This window comes from Apodemus sylvaticus, chromosome 4 (assembly GCF_947179515.1).
Source record: "Apodemus sylvaticus chromosome 4, mApoSyl1.1, whole genome shotgun sequence".
In the NCBI taxonomy this organism is placed as follows: Eukaryota; Metazoa; Chordata; class Mammalia; order Rodentia; family Muridae; genus Apodemus; species Apodemus sylvaticus.
Genome location: NC_067475.1, coordinates 126,986,478 through 127,005,146, shown reverse-complemented (window position 1 = coordinate 127,005,146; position 18,669 = coordinate 126,986,478). Strand labels below are relative to the sequence as shown.

Sequence of the window (18,669 nt, the reverse complement as noted above, 5' to 3'; positions counted from 1 at the left end):
ATATATATATATATTATTTGGAACCAAATGTAGGATATTGAACAAGCTAGGATAACATCTCTAAACACCAAGTCAAAGCCACAGCCATTTAAATTTTTTTTGAAAAAAATTACTTAAAACTTATTTTAATTCTTATCTACTTTTGCTTTTTAATTCTTTGCTTTTCAAGAATAAAATTTAATCATATCCTTTCATGTCAGTGGCTGTGCAGAGTGACATCGTCTTCCATGACCTGACCCCAGGTCACTCCGAAATTCAACTTTCTTAATTCTTTTTGTTATGTTAGAGAAGTTAATATGAACCCATATGCCAGTGCTTCAGGCCATCTTTAGAGCAGATTAATAAACTCAAGGTTTGTACTCTACCACGGAGAAAACCTATCATGCCTAAAACATACAAATGACAATATATATTTTTAAGATAAAGTCACACTGTTGGAACTCACTATACAGTTTACCCTGGTCACAGACTCAGAGAGTTCTGCCTGCCTCTGTCTTCCCAGTGTTGGAATTAAAGGTGTGTGCCACCATGTCTGGCTCCTTTTCTTTCAGACATACCAAGATGCACCAATTTGAGCTCACTGAGCTGAATACGTATTATAAGCAAATATAATGAAATGAAAATGCACCCACAGAGAAACAACATGAAATTTCAATTAAATGAGTGAAATGCTAAAGTGCATTTGCAAGGATAAAAGAGTAAAAATCTGGTGTAATGAAGGAAAATACCTTTCTAGAGAAAGCAAGTGTAGCAAGAAAGAGTACAAATTTTCTGCGAAACAGAATACTGATCAAAAGGCAAAGAGAAGGAAACAGTGGTGCTGCAAAACAGCTAAGTGGCCCTGGGGCACTGTTCACATGAAGGGAGTGACGCTGATAGGAAACAGCCTCAACAGTCTCAGGTGCATGGCAGGTTATCTCCACAATGGTCAAACATGAAAACAAAGGAAGTGTTAATTATATATTCACATGATTTTAGCTTTTGAAATCATATTATCAGGCAACAAACGAAACTGTTTCAGTGTGAGTATAAATGTGTTTTAGGAATTTCTAATTTACTTTTTCTTGGCATGGTAATACAGAGCGTCAATTCAAAACTGAATTTTGGTAATGTCAATATGTCCATCATTCAGAATCTGTCAAACTTGAAAGCAACACCGTTTCCCTCAAAGAAGCATCTGCTTATCCTTATGTTCTTTCAAATCCGCGGCAGGAAAAGCAGGCATAGTTTTATGTATACAACTCTGATCTGCTTAATGTTGAGCTATAGAATAGCGGTGGTAAATATTATGGCAAAATTGCTTACGGACAACACAACACTCAAGACCCTTTAGGTTTCAGGAAACTACAACCAGCATTATCATTCTCAACACACTTAATCTCATGTCACAGTCTTTACACCAAATGTCCAAAACCGGATGACTCTTCCACACAGATGTCAAAAATCAACATACCCACTCATCATCCCTTCTTTTCCAGTTAACTCTCACTCCTGCTTCTTTATGGCTGTCAGCGAGCCAGGCTTAGCAGCTCAGTCAGATTAGCAATGAAAAGATCTGAGTTCCAACTTGGCTCTTCCTTGACTCTTTTGGAAAACCCTGGGTGGGCGAGGCAGTTCAAGCCTTTGGTTCCATGTAGTTTACATCAATGGAAAGATAAATCAGATGGTTATCATGATGCTGCCTGCCAGTAAACTCGGTAATAGTTTAAAAAAAGATGCCAAGTTCTTCAATTCCCCTTCAACATAGATCTTCTACATCCAATTTATTTCTCAGTGCATGACTGCAGGTCATTATGAACCAATATTCTTACTCATTTTTTCTTCCAAGACCTATCTCTGCATCTATCTCTAAGTCACACTGCTAAGCTACAGAGATTATTTTTATTTACAGTCTTTTATGGGCCTTGAATTCAGAGTTAAACCCTATGTTAGATGACTCATTGTTTTCAACTGTCATGACAAAGCTTTCAGTTTTGTTTAGTGGTCCCTCTAATCTTTGTTTTCTAAGTTCAAGTTGAACCATGATATATGTTGTTATTGCATATTTTTATACTAAAATTCTGAATCTGTATTATGTAAACAATATTTTTTAGATCTACATTTTGGCATTTAATTAACACTTTATATGAAATACATGAATGTTTGCTGTTGATAATTAGTTTTCCATACAAGTAATCACCACATTTTACATACTGTTACCTTGGTGACAAGAAGGCTGCCTGCAGCTCCCAAATTCTACAAATAGCTACAGTCCACAGAAACAATGACTAAGTCAGGGAATGTAACTGCTAGAAATGTTTTTATCTTAGAAAGAAATAAACATATCTAAGAAATACTTAGTATTTATACTATACATACTAAATGTGGACATATCTCTCTATAGCCAAAATATCTATAGTGAATAGAGACTATTATTTAAAAATTGTTGAGCAATGCTAATGTATACTATACTCTTTTAGGAATTATATTCTCCTTTAAATCTATACAAATGTACATGCATGTTTATTATATATACACCCACAGAGTGTGAGAGTGAGAAAGAGGTAGAGAAAGAGAGAGAGAGAGAGAGAGAGAGAGAGAGAGAGAGAGAGAGAGAGAGAGAGAGAGAGAGTGAGCTAGAGTTTTTTGAGATAGGGTTTTACATGGTCTAGCTTCAAACTCAAAATTCTCCTGTCAAGTGCTAGGATTGCAGGTGGGTGTCATCATGCCAAGCTGCCATTTTACAATTCTGGCATCAATTTTTGAGTATATATTATTATAGGCTAAGAATCCTGAATCAAGAAATATGAAAAATCTGGAACACTAGGAATTCTGAAACATTACCAGCACCAAGACAATGCACTATGTGGGAAAATTTACACCTGACCTCATGTGCTAGCTTGTAATAAAAATGGCTACAAACTAAAAATATTATATTCAATACTTTCAGGCTCTGAGTGTAAGACATAAAAAATAAATTTTGCTTTTAGACTTGATTCCACTTCTAAGCCAACAATTTGTGTATATGTAAATATGCCAAATTATGAAAAAACAAAAGCCAAAACCAAACCAAACCAAACCCGCAAACCATTCAAGTCTGTAACTACTGTCACATTGCCAAACCAAACCAAACCCACAAACCATTCAAGTCTGTAACTGCTCTGTCATACTGCTTAGCTTTCATTGTTTAGGATGCTGTAACCTTTGAAATATTTTCTCCCAGGCTTTGTCCAATCATCTTTGGTTCTTATTTATCAATCTTTTCTATTTGGCTTACCTTTTAAAATGTTGAATAAGAAATATTTTCCCACCAGCAAAACTTGCAATTAACATAGATGGAGAAACCAAGGTATTCCAAGATAAAACCAAATTTAAACAATATCTTTCCACTAATTCAGCCGTACAGAGGATAAGGGAAGGAAGAGCACAATACAAGGAGGGAAATTATACTCAAGAAAAAGCAAGAAATTAATCTTAACAACAAACCCAAAAGAAAAGAAACATACAAACATAATTCCATCTCTAACAAAAATAACAGGAACCAACAATCATTAGTCCCTAATATCTCTCAACATCAATGGACTCGATTCCCCAATTAAAGGAAATAGGCTAAGAGACTGGATACATAACACCTCAGTGAAAAAGACAAACATTATCTCAGAATAAAAGACTGGGAAAAAAATTTCCAAGCAAATGGCTCCAAGAAACAAGCTGGAATAGCCATTTTAATGTTGAATAAAATTGACTTTCAACTAAAGTTATCAAAAAAGATTAGGAAGGACACTGCAAACTTATCAAAGGAAAAATAAGACTCTCAATTTGGAACATCTATGCTCCAAATGCAAGCGCACCCAGATTTGTGAAAGAAACATTACTGAAGCTCAAAGCACACACTGAACCTCACACAATAATAGTGGGAGATTTCAACATCTCACTCTCTCCAATGAACAGATCATGGAAACAGAAACTAAACAGAGACACAGTAAAACTGAAAGAAGTTATGAACCATATGGATTTAACAGATCTACAGAACATTTTACCATAAAACAAAAGAATATACCTTTTTCTCAGCACCTCATGGTAACTTCTCAAAAATAGACCATATATTTGGATACAAAACAAATGTCATCACAACATTGAATTAATCCCATGCATTCTATCAGACCACCATGGACTAAGGCTGGTCTTCAATAGCAACAAAAACAAAAGAAAGTTCACATGTGGTAGCTGAACAACTGCTCTGCTCAATGATAACTTGGTCAGGGAAGAAATAAAAGACTTTTTGGAATTCAATGAAAATGAAGTTAAAACATATACAAATTTACAGGACACAATGAAAGCAGTGCTAATTTGGAATGTAAACAAAGAATATAGAAAATAAAAATATTAAAAAAAAAAGAAAGCAGTGCTAAGAGGAAAACTCATAGCCCTGAATGCCTCCATAAAGAAATTGGACAGAGCATACACTAGCAACTTAACAGCTCATCTGAAAGCTCTAGAACAAACAGAAGCAAACACCCCCAAGAGGAGTAAACAGCAGGAAATAATCAAACTCAGGGCTCAAATCAACCAAGTAGAAACAAAGAATCAACAAAATTAGGAGCTGGTTCTTTGAGAAAATCAACAAGATAGATAAATCTTTAGCCAGACTAACCAGAGGACATAGAGAGAGTAAACAAATTAACAAAATCAGAAATGCAAAGGGAGATATAACAACAGAAACTGAGGAAATTAAAAAAATAATCAGATCCTACTACAAAAGTCTATATTCAACAAAAATGGAAAACCTGGATGAAATGGATGATTTTCTAGACACATACCAGGTGCCCAAGTTAAATCAGGATCAGGTAAACCATCTAAACAGCCCCATATCAGCCAAGGAAATAAAAGCAGTCATTAGAAGTTTCCCAACCAAAAAAAAGCTCAGGGGCAGAAGGTTTTAGTGCAGAATTATATCAGACCTTTAAAGAAGATCTAAAACCAATACTTCTCAAATTATTCCTTAAAATAAAAACAGAAGGAACACTAACCAATTCTATGCAGCCACAGTTACATTGATACCTAAACTACAAAAAGACCCAACAAAGAAAGAGAACTACAGACCAATTTCCCTGATGAATATCGATGTAAAAATACTCAATACAATTCTCATAAACCAAATCTAAGAACATATCAAAACGATCATCTACCATGATCAAGTAGGCTTCATTCCTGGGATGCAGGGATGATTCAATATCTACAAATTCATCAACATAATCCAAAGGGAAAAAACCACATGATCATCTCTTTAGATGCTGAAAAGTCTTTTGACAAAATACAACACCCCTTCATGTTAAAAGTATTGGAGAGATCAGGAATTCAACGTTTATACCTAAATATAATAAAAGCAGTAGCTAACATCAAACTAAATAGAGAGAAACTCAAAGCAACCCCACTAAAATCAGGGACAAAACAAGGCTGCCCACTTTCTCCCTACCTATTCAATACAGTACTCAAAGTTCTAGCCAGAGCAATTAGACAACAAAAGGAGATCATAGGGATATAAATTGGGAGGGAGGAAGTCAAGATTTCATTATTTGCAGATGATATTATACATATGCAACCCCAAAAATTCTACCAGAGAGCTCCTTCAGCCCATAAACAACTTCAGCAAAGTGGCTGGATATAAAATTAACTCATACAAATCAGAAGCCTTCCTCTACTCAAAGGATAAAAGGACTGAGAAAGAAATTAGGGAAATGATATACTTCACAATAGTCACAAATAATATGAAATATCTTGGTATGACACTATCCAAGCAAGTGAAAAATCTGTATGATAAGGACTTCAAATCCATAAAGAAATAAATCATAGAAGACCTCAGAAGATGGAAAGATCTCTCTTGCTCATGGACTGTGGTAGGATTAATACAGTAAAAATGGCCATTTTACCAAAAGCAATCTACAGATTCCATATAATTCCCATCAAAATTCCAACCCAATTCTTCAAAGATTTAGAAACAGCAATTTGCAAATTCATTTGAAATAACAAAAACTCCAGGATTTTGAAAACTATTCTCAACAATTAAAGAGCTTAGGGAATCTCCATCCCTGATCTCAAGCTGTACTATATAGCAGTAGTGATAAAAACTGCATGGTATTGGTATACAGACAGCAAGTAGATCAATTCAAAAGAATTGAAGACCCAGAAATGAACCCACATACCTATGGTTGCTTGATCTTTGGCAAAGAAGCTAAAACCATTCAGTGGAAAAAAATACAGCATTTTCAATAAATGATGCTGATTCAACTGGCAGTCTGCAAGTAGAAGAATGCAAATTGATCCATTCTTATCTCCCCTGTATAAAGCTCAAGTCCAAGTGGATCAAGGACCTCTACATAAAACCAGATATGATGAATCTAACAGAAGATAAAGTGAGGAAGAGCTTCAAATAGTTGGGCCCAGGAAAAAACTCCCTTTAAGATCAACAACAGACAAATGGGACCTCATAAAATTGCAAAGTTTCTGTAAGGTAAAGGACACTATCCACAGGACAAATCCGCAACCCACAGATTGGGAAAAGATCTTTACTAACCCTACAGATAATAGAGGGCTAATATCCAAAATATATAAAGAATTTAAGAAATTATACTCTAGAAAACCAAATAACCCTATTAAAAAGTGGAGTATAGATCTACTTAGAGAATTCTCAACTGCAGAATCTTGAATAGCTGAGAAGCACTGAAGGAAATGTTCAACATCAGGGTCATTTCAACATGGAAATGACCCTGAGATTCCATCTCACATCAATCAGAATGGCTAAGATAAAAAACTCAGGTGAGAGCAGATGTTGGCAAGGATGTGGATAAAGAGGAAGAGCCCTTCATTGCTGGTGGGATTGCAAGCTGGTAAAAAGTGACTTACACTTTGGATATCAGTCTGGCAGTTCGTGAGAAAATTGGAAATAATTCTGCCTGAAGACCCAGCTATAGCACTCCTGGCCATAAACCCAAAAAATATAACAAGGACACATGCTACACTATGTTCATAGCAGCCTAATTTATAATATCCAGAAGCTGGAAACAACCCAGATGTCCCTCAACAGAAGAATGGATACAGAAAATGTGGCACATTTACACAATGAAGTAGTACTCAGTGATTAAAAACAATAACTTCATGAAATTCTCAGGCAAATGGATGGAACTAAAAAATATGATCCTGAGTGAGGTAACCCAATCACAAAAAAAACACACATGGTATGCACTGACTGACAAGTAGATATTAGTCCAAAAGCTCACAATGCCCATAATACAATTCACAGTCCACATGGAGCTTAGAAGGAAAATCTCCCAGGATGTGGATGCTTTCAGTCTTGCATTGAGGGTAGAACAGGAGGATTGTGAAAGGGAGAGGGAGAGGGGGACCTCGGAAGGAGAGAGGATGGGGAGGAAGTAAGTGGGGTAGTATTAGAAACTGGAGATGTGAAAGAGGTACAGAGGGTCAGGAAATAGAACTAACATATGTAGTGGAGGGATGAGGAACTGGGGATAACCACTGGAGGGTACCAAACACCAGGGAAATGTGAGGCTTCCAGGACGTAATGGGGAGAACTTTAGCTGAAATGCACAGAGAAGGTGGAGATAGAATCTGTAGAGACCACATCTAGTTGATAGAAATAGCTACCAGGTGATGGATCTGGCCACCCACCCATCTCAAAGTTTTTAACCCAGAAATGTTCCTGTCCAAAGGAAGAACAGGGACAAAAAAAAAAAAAAAAAAAAAAAAAAATGGAACAGAGACTGAAGGAAGGGTCAACTGGGAATCCACCTGGGGATCCACCTGAGATTTCATCTTACACCAGTCAGAATGGCTAAGATTAAAAATTCAGGAGACAGCAGGTGTTGGAGAGGGTGTGGAGAAAGAGGAACACTCCTCCACTGCTGGTGGGGTTGCAAATTGGTACAACCACTCTGGAAATCAGTCTGGCGGTTCCTCTGAAAACTGGGCACCTCACTTCCAGAAGATCCTGCTATACCACTCCTGGGCATATACCCAGAGGATTCCCCACCATGTAATAAGGATTCATGCTCTACTATGTTCATAGCAGCCCTATTTATAATTGCCAGAAGCTGGAAAGAACCCAGGTATCCCTCAACAGAAGAGTGGATGCAAAAAATGTGGTATATCTACACAATGGAGCACTATTCAGCCATTAGAAACAATGAATTCATGAAATTCTTAGGCAAATGGATGGAGCTGGAGAACATCATACTAAGTGAGGTAACCCAGACTCAAAAGGTGAATCATGGTATGCACTCACTAATAAGTGGTTATTAACCTAGAAAACTGGAATACCCAAAACATAATCCACACATCAAATGAGGTACAAGAAGAAAGGAGGAGTGGCCCCTTGTTCTGGAAAGACTCAGTGAAACAGTATTCGGCAAAACCAGAACGGGGAAGTGGGAAGCGGTGGGTGGGAGGACAGGGGAAGAGAAGGGGACTTATGGGACTTTCGGGGAGTGGGGGGGCTAGAAAAGGGGAAATCATTTGAAATGTAAATAAATTATATCGAATAAAAAAAATTAAAAAAAAAACCCATAAACCTATTTAAAAATAAATTTGGAAAGGAAAACTCCTATAAAACTTTCTTACAGCTAGAAACTATTCCCAATATGATGGTTCCCCACTGACTTATAATGTTATTTCTGATATACTACATTTTCATGAATACATTTTACTTTGTTTTATTCGATTAAACTCACCCTTATAAACAACAATAAGTTTGTTAACCTATTATCTTGGTGTGATGGTTTGTATATGCTCAGTCCAGGGAGTGGCACTATTAGAAGGTGTGGCCCTTTAGGAGTAGTGTGTCCTTGTTGGAGGAGTAGGTGTGTCACTGTTAGAAGGGGTGTAAGTGCCTCCCTAGCTGCCTGGATGTCAATATTCTGCTAGCAGCCTTCAGATGAAGATGTAGAACCCTCAGCTCCTCCTGCACCATGCCTGCCTGGATGCTGCCATGCTCCTGCCTTCATGATAATGGACTGAACCTCTGAACCTGTAAGTCAGCCCCAATTAAATGTTTCCCTTATAAGAGCTTCCTTGGTCACAGTGTCTGTTCATAGCAGTAAAACCCTAAGACATTTGAGATATAAATGAACAGTAAATAGTAAATAATAAAATAATAAATAATAAAATAAACAGTAAATAGTAAAATAAATTTTTTTATTTTATCAAGGAAGAACTAGATTACTATACCTCTTTTAGTCTCTTTTTATCACACACACTTTATCTCTCTTTCTCTTTGTCTCGCTCCTTTTGAACAATTTATTCCAAATTATACTAATCTAATATATAAAGAAGTGGAAAAATATTCTCACTAAAGAATTGAAGTTTCTCTGGCATAGTAGTTTTCAACTTTCTGTTTTGTTTTTAGATTTTTGTATTTCTTTGCTGAGATTTCTCATTCTGTCATTGCAAATGTCTATTTCTTTAATTTTACTTACTTGTTTATGTAAGATGTGTGTCAGCACATGAGTGTACACAGGTGTATTTGTCTCTAACCCTTTCTCCTAACCCTAACTTAATGTACACGTTTAGAGGCCAGAGATGAACACCATGTCTTTTCTCTATTGCTCTCAGCGAGAGTAAAGGCCTCAGGCCCTGACAATTCCCCTCCTCTGCCCTCCCCAGAGCTGGGGCTACCCTCATTCACAGCTATGCTTAGCCTTTTATATCTCTGCTAGGGATCTGACTTTAGGTCCAATGCTTGCAGATCTTATCCACTGAGTCATCTCCCAGTCCCTATCATTTAAACTTTTTGAAATTGTTCCTAATTGTTCATTGATTCATTTTGTTGTACTTGTTTAAAAGCCTTTGTTAAAAGAAAGCAAAACAAGAAAATGACAAGGGAAAGCCAATTCATATTGATGAAGGATTTAAGTACAGCAAAATTATAAACTCTCAGTACTAAAACAACTATTATCATAAACTCTTCTAAAGGACAAAAAAACCTTCAAATCAACAATGGGTGTCTTCAATAACATTGACTCTCAGCAATCATGCTCATCATCAAAGCCATCCAGATAAAATACATCAACAAACTTCAGAATTAAACTATACTATAGATCAAATGGATATAACAGACACCTACAAACTATTTCACCCAAAAGCTGCAATGTACAGATTTGTAAAGAATTGAGTGAGTCACTAAACAATCAGGAGGGAAATAAAACAATTCTTAGATTCAAATGAGAATGAGATCATAACATTCTGGAACCTGAAGGAAACAGAAAAAAGTTGCTATAACAGGAAACTTTGTAGTTACAATTGCCTACAATAAAAAATTAGATATTTCAAATAAATAATCTTATAATAAAATTCAAGATCTTAGAAAAGTTTACCTCCAAATCAGTACAAGGAAAGAAATAATAAAGATCAGAGTTTATTTACATTCATGAAATGGAAAACTAAAAGAGTAGAAAAGATTAATGAAAGAGTGGGTTCTATGGAAAGAATAAATATCCCCGACAAATAGATGTTTAGCAAAACTAGTGAAAAGACTGAAATCAATAAAATTAGGGATGAAGGAGGATATTATAGCAATTTTCAATGAGTTCCAGATAATTACCAGTGAATATTTTGAATTTATATTACAACAAATTAGAAAAATCTAGATGCTACAAAATTCCTCATCTTAAAATCTGTTTATTTTTCTTTTTAGTTATATATATATATTTTAGGGCTGAGTGTGTGAACAGAGGCCCTGCCAGGCATGTTCAAGGCCCTGGGTGTGAGCCCTAGCAAAGCCACTCCTCCCTCCCCAATCCGAACTCAAAGTTTTAGGTAGCTATTATTCTTTTATTCCTCTTAATAGGAAATATAATGTTCCATGGATTACAAATGTGCTTGCTAGATTTTTTTTTTTTTTAAATTAACTTAGATACAAGTTAAGAGCTATCTGGGAAGAGTATCTAGGAGTTGCTTCCATCCGACTGGCCTTAGTCAAGTTTGTGGGGAACTTGTTGTTTAATCACTGATGTGGGAGGGCTCAGTTCACTGTAGGCAGTGACTCTTCCGGGCAGGTGATCCTGGTTGTAAAGGAAAGGTACCTGAGCAAGCCAGAGACAGCAAGCCAGTAAGCAGCATTTCTCCATGGTCTCCACAGTAATTCCTGCCTCAAGTTCCTGCCCTGACCTGTCAGTGATGGAAAGCACCATGGGAGGGTAAGCATTTAAAATACACTCGTTCTTGTCCATGTTGCTTTTAGTCAGAAGTCCTCCCACAGAAGCAGAAAGTAGAGCAGGACAGGGACTCAGTGGCTATCCATCCTAGGTGCTTCTCTCTCCCCGATCTCAGTTCCCCAACCCCCACTGCTATGTCTTGGTAACTACCTGCTAAGATTTTTGGATCCTCCTTCTCTTAGGCAAAAGTCCAATGAGAGTTAAGCAGTAGAACACTTAGCCAGGGGAGTGAGTTTCCTGCTACAGACCTGATTTACTATGCTATATCCCTTCACATACACGCTATAGTTACCTCCTCACTCAATGAGCTCATGGCTGATATATATCCATATATGCAGAGTGTTTCTGGCAAAGGTGTAATAAAAAGGGAGAAAGAAAAAATAATAGGAAAATCTATGTCATTATATCAAATTTCCCTGAATAAATGTAATTAATTAAAAAACAAAACAAACAAAACCAAACTCATGTCTGAAAATACCTAAGATGTTTTCGAAGTTTCTCAATCTCCATGTTTTGTTCTGTTACTGTCTTCAGGAATTGGTGGTTAGTCTGTCATAAGAACAAATCAAAAATATTTATTAGAACACGTAGGAACTGTGTTTTAAACAACATAAAGCATATAAGCAAAAAGGAAAAACAAAATAAAAAAACAAGATAAGAACCTTGATAATGACGACATTTTTTGAGGGCTAATGTAATGAAGGAAGTGTCATGACTTCACTCCCATGGATTCTGCTTCAAATCTATCCGACCCTGCACTGCTATCCAAGCACATTCTCTGGCTGATCTTTTACCCCTCTACATGTGTACGAATCTGAAAAGTGCTACAAGTTATGGAACCAATGTTGTATCTTGTAGAACAATATTAATGGGATGGAGACATAAATACTGAGAATGCCTATGTTCATGGGTGGGACAAAACCTGTGCCTATCACTGAGATTAAGTTCCAGAAACATTGATTGCTAATTCATCTGTTTTATTTTTTAAAAATTGAATTTTTTTATTATTGTCATATATATATGCTTCATGGAATGCAATCTACTGAGTGTATTTGTATATTTACTGTTGCTTATATGTATGTTCTTTTAGGGATGAACACTTGTGATTGCATAACCATTTATGGTATTCATGTCTGGTGAACACAAATTCTTCTCTAAGTAGCTTTCAATCACTTGTAGCTATTCATCTGGCTAGGGGGTGTCTGTTAAGTGTATTTGGCCCTGTATGGGTCTCCCTTCTTGGAGTCCTTGCTCCTGCTGGCCCATGTGGACAAAGGGAGCAGAGTGACAAACAGGGTTTCAGACATCCAGTGAGTACAAACAGTAATAATGATATGCCAAGACCAGCTTCAGGAAGACAGTTCAACCTTATCCTGATGAATCAAGGGTTATACAATTTTTGGGGAAGGGGGTTGGAATATCCAGGATGAGCAAAGGTCATTGGCTGAATGCTAAGGCATTGAGATACCTCATTAGCATAGGGAAGCATTCCAGGAATCTCAAGTGCTAACTGCACAGTTTCTTGTCCAGAGAAAGAAGCTGAACCTGTAATCATAACCAAGGCTATATGACATTCCCAGGTATGGGGTGTGGGGGCTGGGATCCTTCAGGTTGAGAAGGGGAGGCCTCACTGATGAAGGGAGTCTACCATTTTGTATTGAGCTTAGGGCTTTCTGGTAACATCAGACCTTAGCAGCAGGGCAACGGCCTCCTATATAATTTCATGCTGAAGTGTGTGTGAATTTTTTCATCTGGATAATTTTTCACTGATATTGAGAGGGGTAGTGACATTATCCACTATTATTATATCCTTTTATATCTAGTGATACTTGTTTAGGAAATGGTACACAAATGTTTGTTACATACATATAAATGATAGTCACATTTTCTTTATAGATTGTTCCCTTTGTCAGTGTATAGGATTAGTTTTGATTAGTTTTGAACCTTAAGATTAGTTTTGGTTTGAAGTCTGCTCTGTACATATGGGTTTTTACTGTTGTTAATCCTAGAGGTCTGTTAGATTTTTTTGAGTTGAGCATGCCAGAGTCATTCCTAATTCTTATTTGTTAATCTTTCCTCGTGAGAATTATTCTTAGGTCTCATGGTTCTCTTTTCCTTCATTCTGCTTGGAATCTTTTAAATATATAAAAATAGTGCTGGCTTAATTGGCATGTGTTTCTTTCAGTTGTGTTCATCTTGGAAGAACTTCATCTCTCCGTTGATTTTAAATAACTTTGCTGGATCTGATAATCTTAGCTGGCAGTTATTTACTCTAAGATTGAAATATATCATACTGTGCTTTCTTGGCTCCTAGAGTCTCTCCTGAGAGGAGTGGTCTAATGTAATTCTAACGAGTTTGTCTTTAGAAGCAGCTCGAGATTTCACTCACTGCTTTCACCCTTTTTTTTTTTTTTTCCCGTTCTGTGCTCGTGGCATTGAACTCTAATGTGACATGGAGACTTTCTTTGCTGGCCCTATTTGGAGTTCTTAATGGTTCCTGTTCTTGGGTTGCCATATCTTTTTGTAGATTTGGGAAATTTTCTGTGCCAATGAACTTGTTTTTATGTATCTCTGGTGTTTTAATCTCAGCTCCTTCTTTTGCCCATAAAATTCTTCCATTTTGTTAGTTATTAAAAAATGTGGTAATGATTTTTGAAAATTATCTCAAACTGCTATTAGGAATTAGTTTAAAACAACTTCAATTACCAACTCTGTCTTTTTGTTTTACTAAGAGTTTAATTTCTCTTACTTGAACTCTTGCACTTTTTCATTTAATCTAGACTCCTCCAGTCAATTTGTCAGGCTAGTGGATTGTATCCTTTAGTTCCACTATTTTTTTAATTAATTTATCAATTTACATCCTGACTGTACTTTCCCCTCCACCTCTCCTCCTCATCTCAGCCACTCCTCCTCCCTTTCTCTTGAGAAAGACTAGGCTCACCTTCTATTGAGGTGAGAGGAGGTAGCCCTGGAGGGAAATGGTAGACTTCCTTCGTCAGTGAGGCTTCCCCTTCTCAACCTGGGGGATCTCAGCCCCATACCCCATACCTGGGGAATGTCATAGAGCCTTGGTTAAGATTACAGGTTTATGGGGGTCCTCCCATGGATATCAACCAGCCCCGGCATATCAAATTACACTAAGACTAGGCTCATCTTCTCCTGTTGAGGCAAGAGGAGGTAGCCCTGTAGGGAGAAAGGGTCCCAACAGCAGGCAATAGTCAGCTATTAGAGGAGACCTACCTGAAGATCAAGTTATACAACTGTTACATAGATGTGAAGGATCAGGGTCAGTTCATGTATGCTCCTTAGTGGACTGTTCAGTGTCTGTGAACCCCTACAGGCCCAGGTTAGTTGATTTTGTAGGGTTTTTTTTTTTTGTGGTTTCCATTATTTTTATATAAGTCCATGTTTTATGAATTGCTTTCATTGACCTCAGTGAGCATCTTATTAAGATACTTTTATATTTTGTCACATTCTCTATTATCTATCTGCCTGCCCATCCATTCATCTGTCCATCCATCCATCTATCCATTTATTCATCTATTTCCCCGCCACCCATCTCATTTATTTAGGGATAGTTCATGTGGTTCTTTTGAAACATCTTTGTTTTTTCACTATTTTGGGTAACTGTTTTGGTTTCTAGGCATGAGAAAATTGGAATCCACCTGGTCTTCAAAGACTGATGATATATGAGAGGACCTCTACCTATTAGCTAGTCACAGGGTTTGGAGGTATCCTGTATTACTTTCTTTCTCTTAGAGATAGTGGCAGAAATAGCTTTGTGTACTTGTTCTGTGATAAATGAGGGACAAGGAACTGCAGGATGCATCAGTCTATTATGCATACCCTATCTCCCTTGCTGGACAGTACACAAAGATCAACAAGACTGACATGTTTCTAGATAACCCTAAGGAGACAGGGTGTTGGATGCAAAGATTTATTTTTCTGCAGGAAAAAGCCAAGAGCTAAGCTTTTACTCATTACCCCGTAATGAGTAAGAGATGGACAGGGTCAATGGCATGTATTAATCCAAGCAGTAATGAGTAAGAAACAGATAGGGTCAATGACGTCTATTAATACAAGGAGCATCACAGCACCATTCTGTGCACAGTAGCTAAACTGTCTAGGAATGGTGAGAATTCCAAGACAAGACGAAGACATGCTTTTTCTATGACTTTCCTTAAAAATCTTTAGGGGTCATTGATACAATTAAGCTATCTATAGCAGAAAAACCAAAGGATTATATAATTCCTATTGTCTGGGAGACACCAACAGAGAAACAATAATTATGAAACTAGGTTAAAGTACTAGCTTCCATGTAGAAATATCTTATTTAAAGCCTTTAATTATAGAACCTCGCAATCCTTTTGTCTTGGAGCATTAAGATTCCTCAGAAGTATATTGTGAAAAAAAAAAAGAAACTAATTTGTGATTAGAAATCCCAATTTAACCAGGTTTGGTAGCTCATGTCTACAATCCCAGTACTAGGAAAATTAAGGCAAAAGGACTATCAGGAGTTTGAAACTAACTTGGGTAAATCCAGGCTAGCCTAGGCTACAGTATGGGACTGTAATAATACAAACAAAAAAGGAGATTCTGTATGTTAACATAAGTAGTCACCATTTAATTAATAAGACAGTGCAATAAAATGGGATAACTTACTTTTGATGGCATAACTCTACTCTTAAGCACAGACATTACTTAGGTATTAGCAAGAATTAGCAGAGTAACTAGGGAAGAATGAAAAGCAAAGGGAGGGATCACCCAGAGTGCTATAATTCTATTTAATTCTATTTTAATTCTATATAATTCTATTACTCAACAATGAGTAAAAATAAAATTCCAAGGAGATAAGGAAAGCAAAAGGGATATAAGATAATTAAAAGACAGTAAGTAGAATTGGGAGGCTGAATTATGTTTTAGAAAAGTGTAGGAAAATTTACACATATATATACACATTACACATATTAATCACATATATTGAGATTTACAGATGGTTCTTAGTTTAGTTCTTTAAAACAAATTAATTAATTCATTCATTCAACTCAGAGCTATGTTATTCTTATCACATTTCTGGCTGTGTGATAGGGAACACTAAAGATTAGTTCCGTGCATTACTTTTGAGGAGTTGAAGATCTAGATCACTTTACTCTTAAGAGACCTCATCAAATATCCTATGAGAGTTTTCAGATTAGGATATAATTCAAATACACGTTGGTTAGATCTTTAAAAGGTACTGCTCAGTTTAAAGACATATGTTCAGTTACTGAATATGTAAGGAAATCAGAAAAGATACTGTTTATATGTCTTAATTCATACAACATGCTTTGTTGCTTTGATGTGAATAAGAATGAATAACTATAGTTAGTTTCTCATTTATATAAAGTAGGTACATAAAGTGTTTATTTCCACTTACCATTTCTATGTTCTCATTAGCGACATGAAGTTTCTTGGTTAGTTGTTGAAAATTGTTCAGCTGATCCTAATAGCAAAAGAGAGCAAGTCCACAGTATTTTGCTTGTAAATACTTTAAATAAAACTAAAATCAAGTCTCATATTGTACATCTAAATTTGAATCATATTGGCATTATATCTTCTATTGTATGAATTAGTAGTCAAATAAATAAGAAAACAATATAAATGATTAAAACTGAAACAAAGAAGCAATAGTGCTACTAATAATTTACCCTATGCAACATCATTATTTGAACGAACTTATTCACCAATAAATAATATTTTAAGCATAAAAGATGCAGTTACAAACATTTAAGTGCCTAGAAATTTCAATAGCTAGAGAGTACATGCACAGCACCAGAAACTACATATTCAAGAAGATCCAAAATGAGTAAGATCAACTGTGCAAGGGAGCCACTGTGGTAATTGTGCAACTATTGTAAACAAAACAAAACAAAACAAAACAAAACAAAAAAAACTCTCATGTTCTACAAGTTTAAAATAATTTCATCAGGCCATACAGTTAGTTCTATTAAAGACTACTTGTATAAATAACATAAAGTTGGAGCAGGTTGTCAACATTTCAGAAAACAAATTACTAATAGGCAACCAGAGAAATAGAGACGAAGTAATATTTGTAAAGTTATTTATACATAAAATAATATGATAAATTTCTACTATATAGAAGAATGATCTTATGTGAAAATGACAAAATAATTTAAGGCCTTAGTGTTGACCTGAAATAGGAAACAGTCTTAAAGAATTTACTTTTATTAAAAGTGTTTTCTATTAGACCCCAGAAGTTAAAAGTTTTATAGATCAAATTATATGTTATTTCAAATCACAGCACAAATAAAACAATATTATAAAGTAGAATATCATGTAAGTATCACTAGGATTACACAGTCAGAAATGCACTATGAAGATATTAAAAGTATTCACAAACTTGAACCTGAAGAATTAACAGATGCGAGTTTAACAGATAATTCTTAAGTCCATAGTACTCAAATGTACTTAGCAGTAAAGGAACTAACAGAAAAACACCCTCCCTATGGCACAGGAGGTCTTTAGGAGACATTTGCTAATAGAAGTATAAATCAAAAACTAGATGCCCAATGTAAAAATGCTTTTGCTGTAGACAGAAAGAAGTTTTCAATAGCTAATAAGACTACTTCCTATGGTAAAATTATAATTTATTGTCGACATTGTGGACATCTATTTTAGTAATAGGTCATATTCAATAGTGTGAACTTTGCTAATTGACTGTGTTATCATTTTATTTGAGCAAGTTTCTCCACTCACTAAGCTCAATGAAAAATTTTTTGTTTTGTTTCAAAACAGGTAGGAAATTAAGCAATTAAAACATCAGAGGTCAGTTTATAAAAAAATTTATATTTCTTTCCCAAACTAACACACCTTTTAATTCTAATAGCATTCAAAACACAACATGCACTGAGGCTTATCTGTTTACTTATCTGTTTAAAAGATTCTAAGATACATTTATTGTTAACATTAAAACACATGAGATAATTAGGAATTTCTTTCCAAAACACTTTTTTTCCATGATACAATTTTTAACAAATATATCAAATATATAAGAAAACCATGAAACCCAGGCTTACTTTTTGCTTCCGGTTTTCAAATACATGAATCTGGGCTTCAGTCATATGTTCTTGGTAGAGTTTCTGTACACTTTCCAACTCCTGAGAAGCAGTCTGCCAGAGTTCCAGAGCCCAAGTTTTCTCCTATAAACAACAGAAAACTGATAGTTTGTTAAAGTATCAGCAAGCAAGTATAAATAATCATATTCTTTTACAAATGAGTACTTGTAAAGTTACAAAGTAAATCTAGAATGTATATAAAGATGGGAGTCATATATAGTTTAATGAAAGAACACATTCAGGGAATGCACTATTAGCAAAGTTAACTATTATGTGACCACAAAAGATTTACCAAACACAAACTATTGTGACCACAATCATCACTAGATGAGGCACTCTTTGGGAATAAC

The 18,669-nt window shown here is 35.8% G+C and overlaps 1 protein-coding gene across 5 annotated transcripts in view; it reads right to left on the bottom strand.

The window, feature by feature from the left end:
- The window catches only part of Sclt1 (sodium channel and clathrin linker 1), a 132,569-nt gene that overhangs the window by 89,829 nt on the left and 24,071 nt on the right, over nucleotides 1-18,669 (bottom strand). For all 5 annotated transcript variants that reach the window (XM_052180563.1, XM_052180564.1, XM_052180567.1 and 2 more), the window contains 3 exons: nucleotides 18,281-18,403; nucleotides 16,621-16,686; nucleotides 11,683-11,753 (listed from right to left, as the gene is read on the bottom strand). In XM_052180563.1, the coding sequence (XP_052036523.1) occupies nucleotides 11,683-11,753; nucleotides 16,621-16,686; nucleotides 18,281-18,403 (260 nt within the window). The remainder of the gene's footprint in view (nucleotides 1-11,682; nucleotides 11,754-16,620; nucleotides 16,687-18,280; nucleotides 18,404-18,669) is intronic.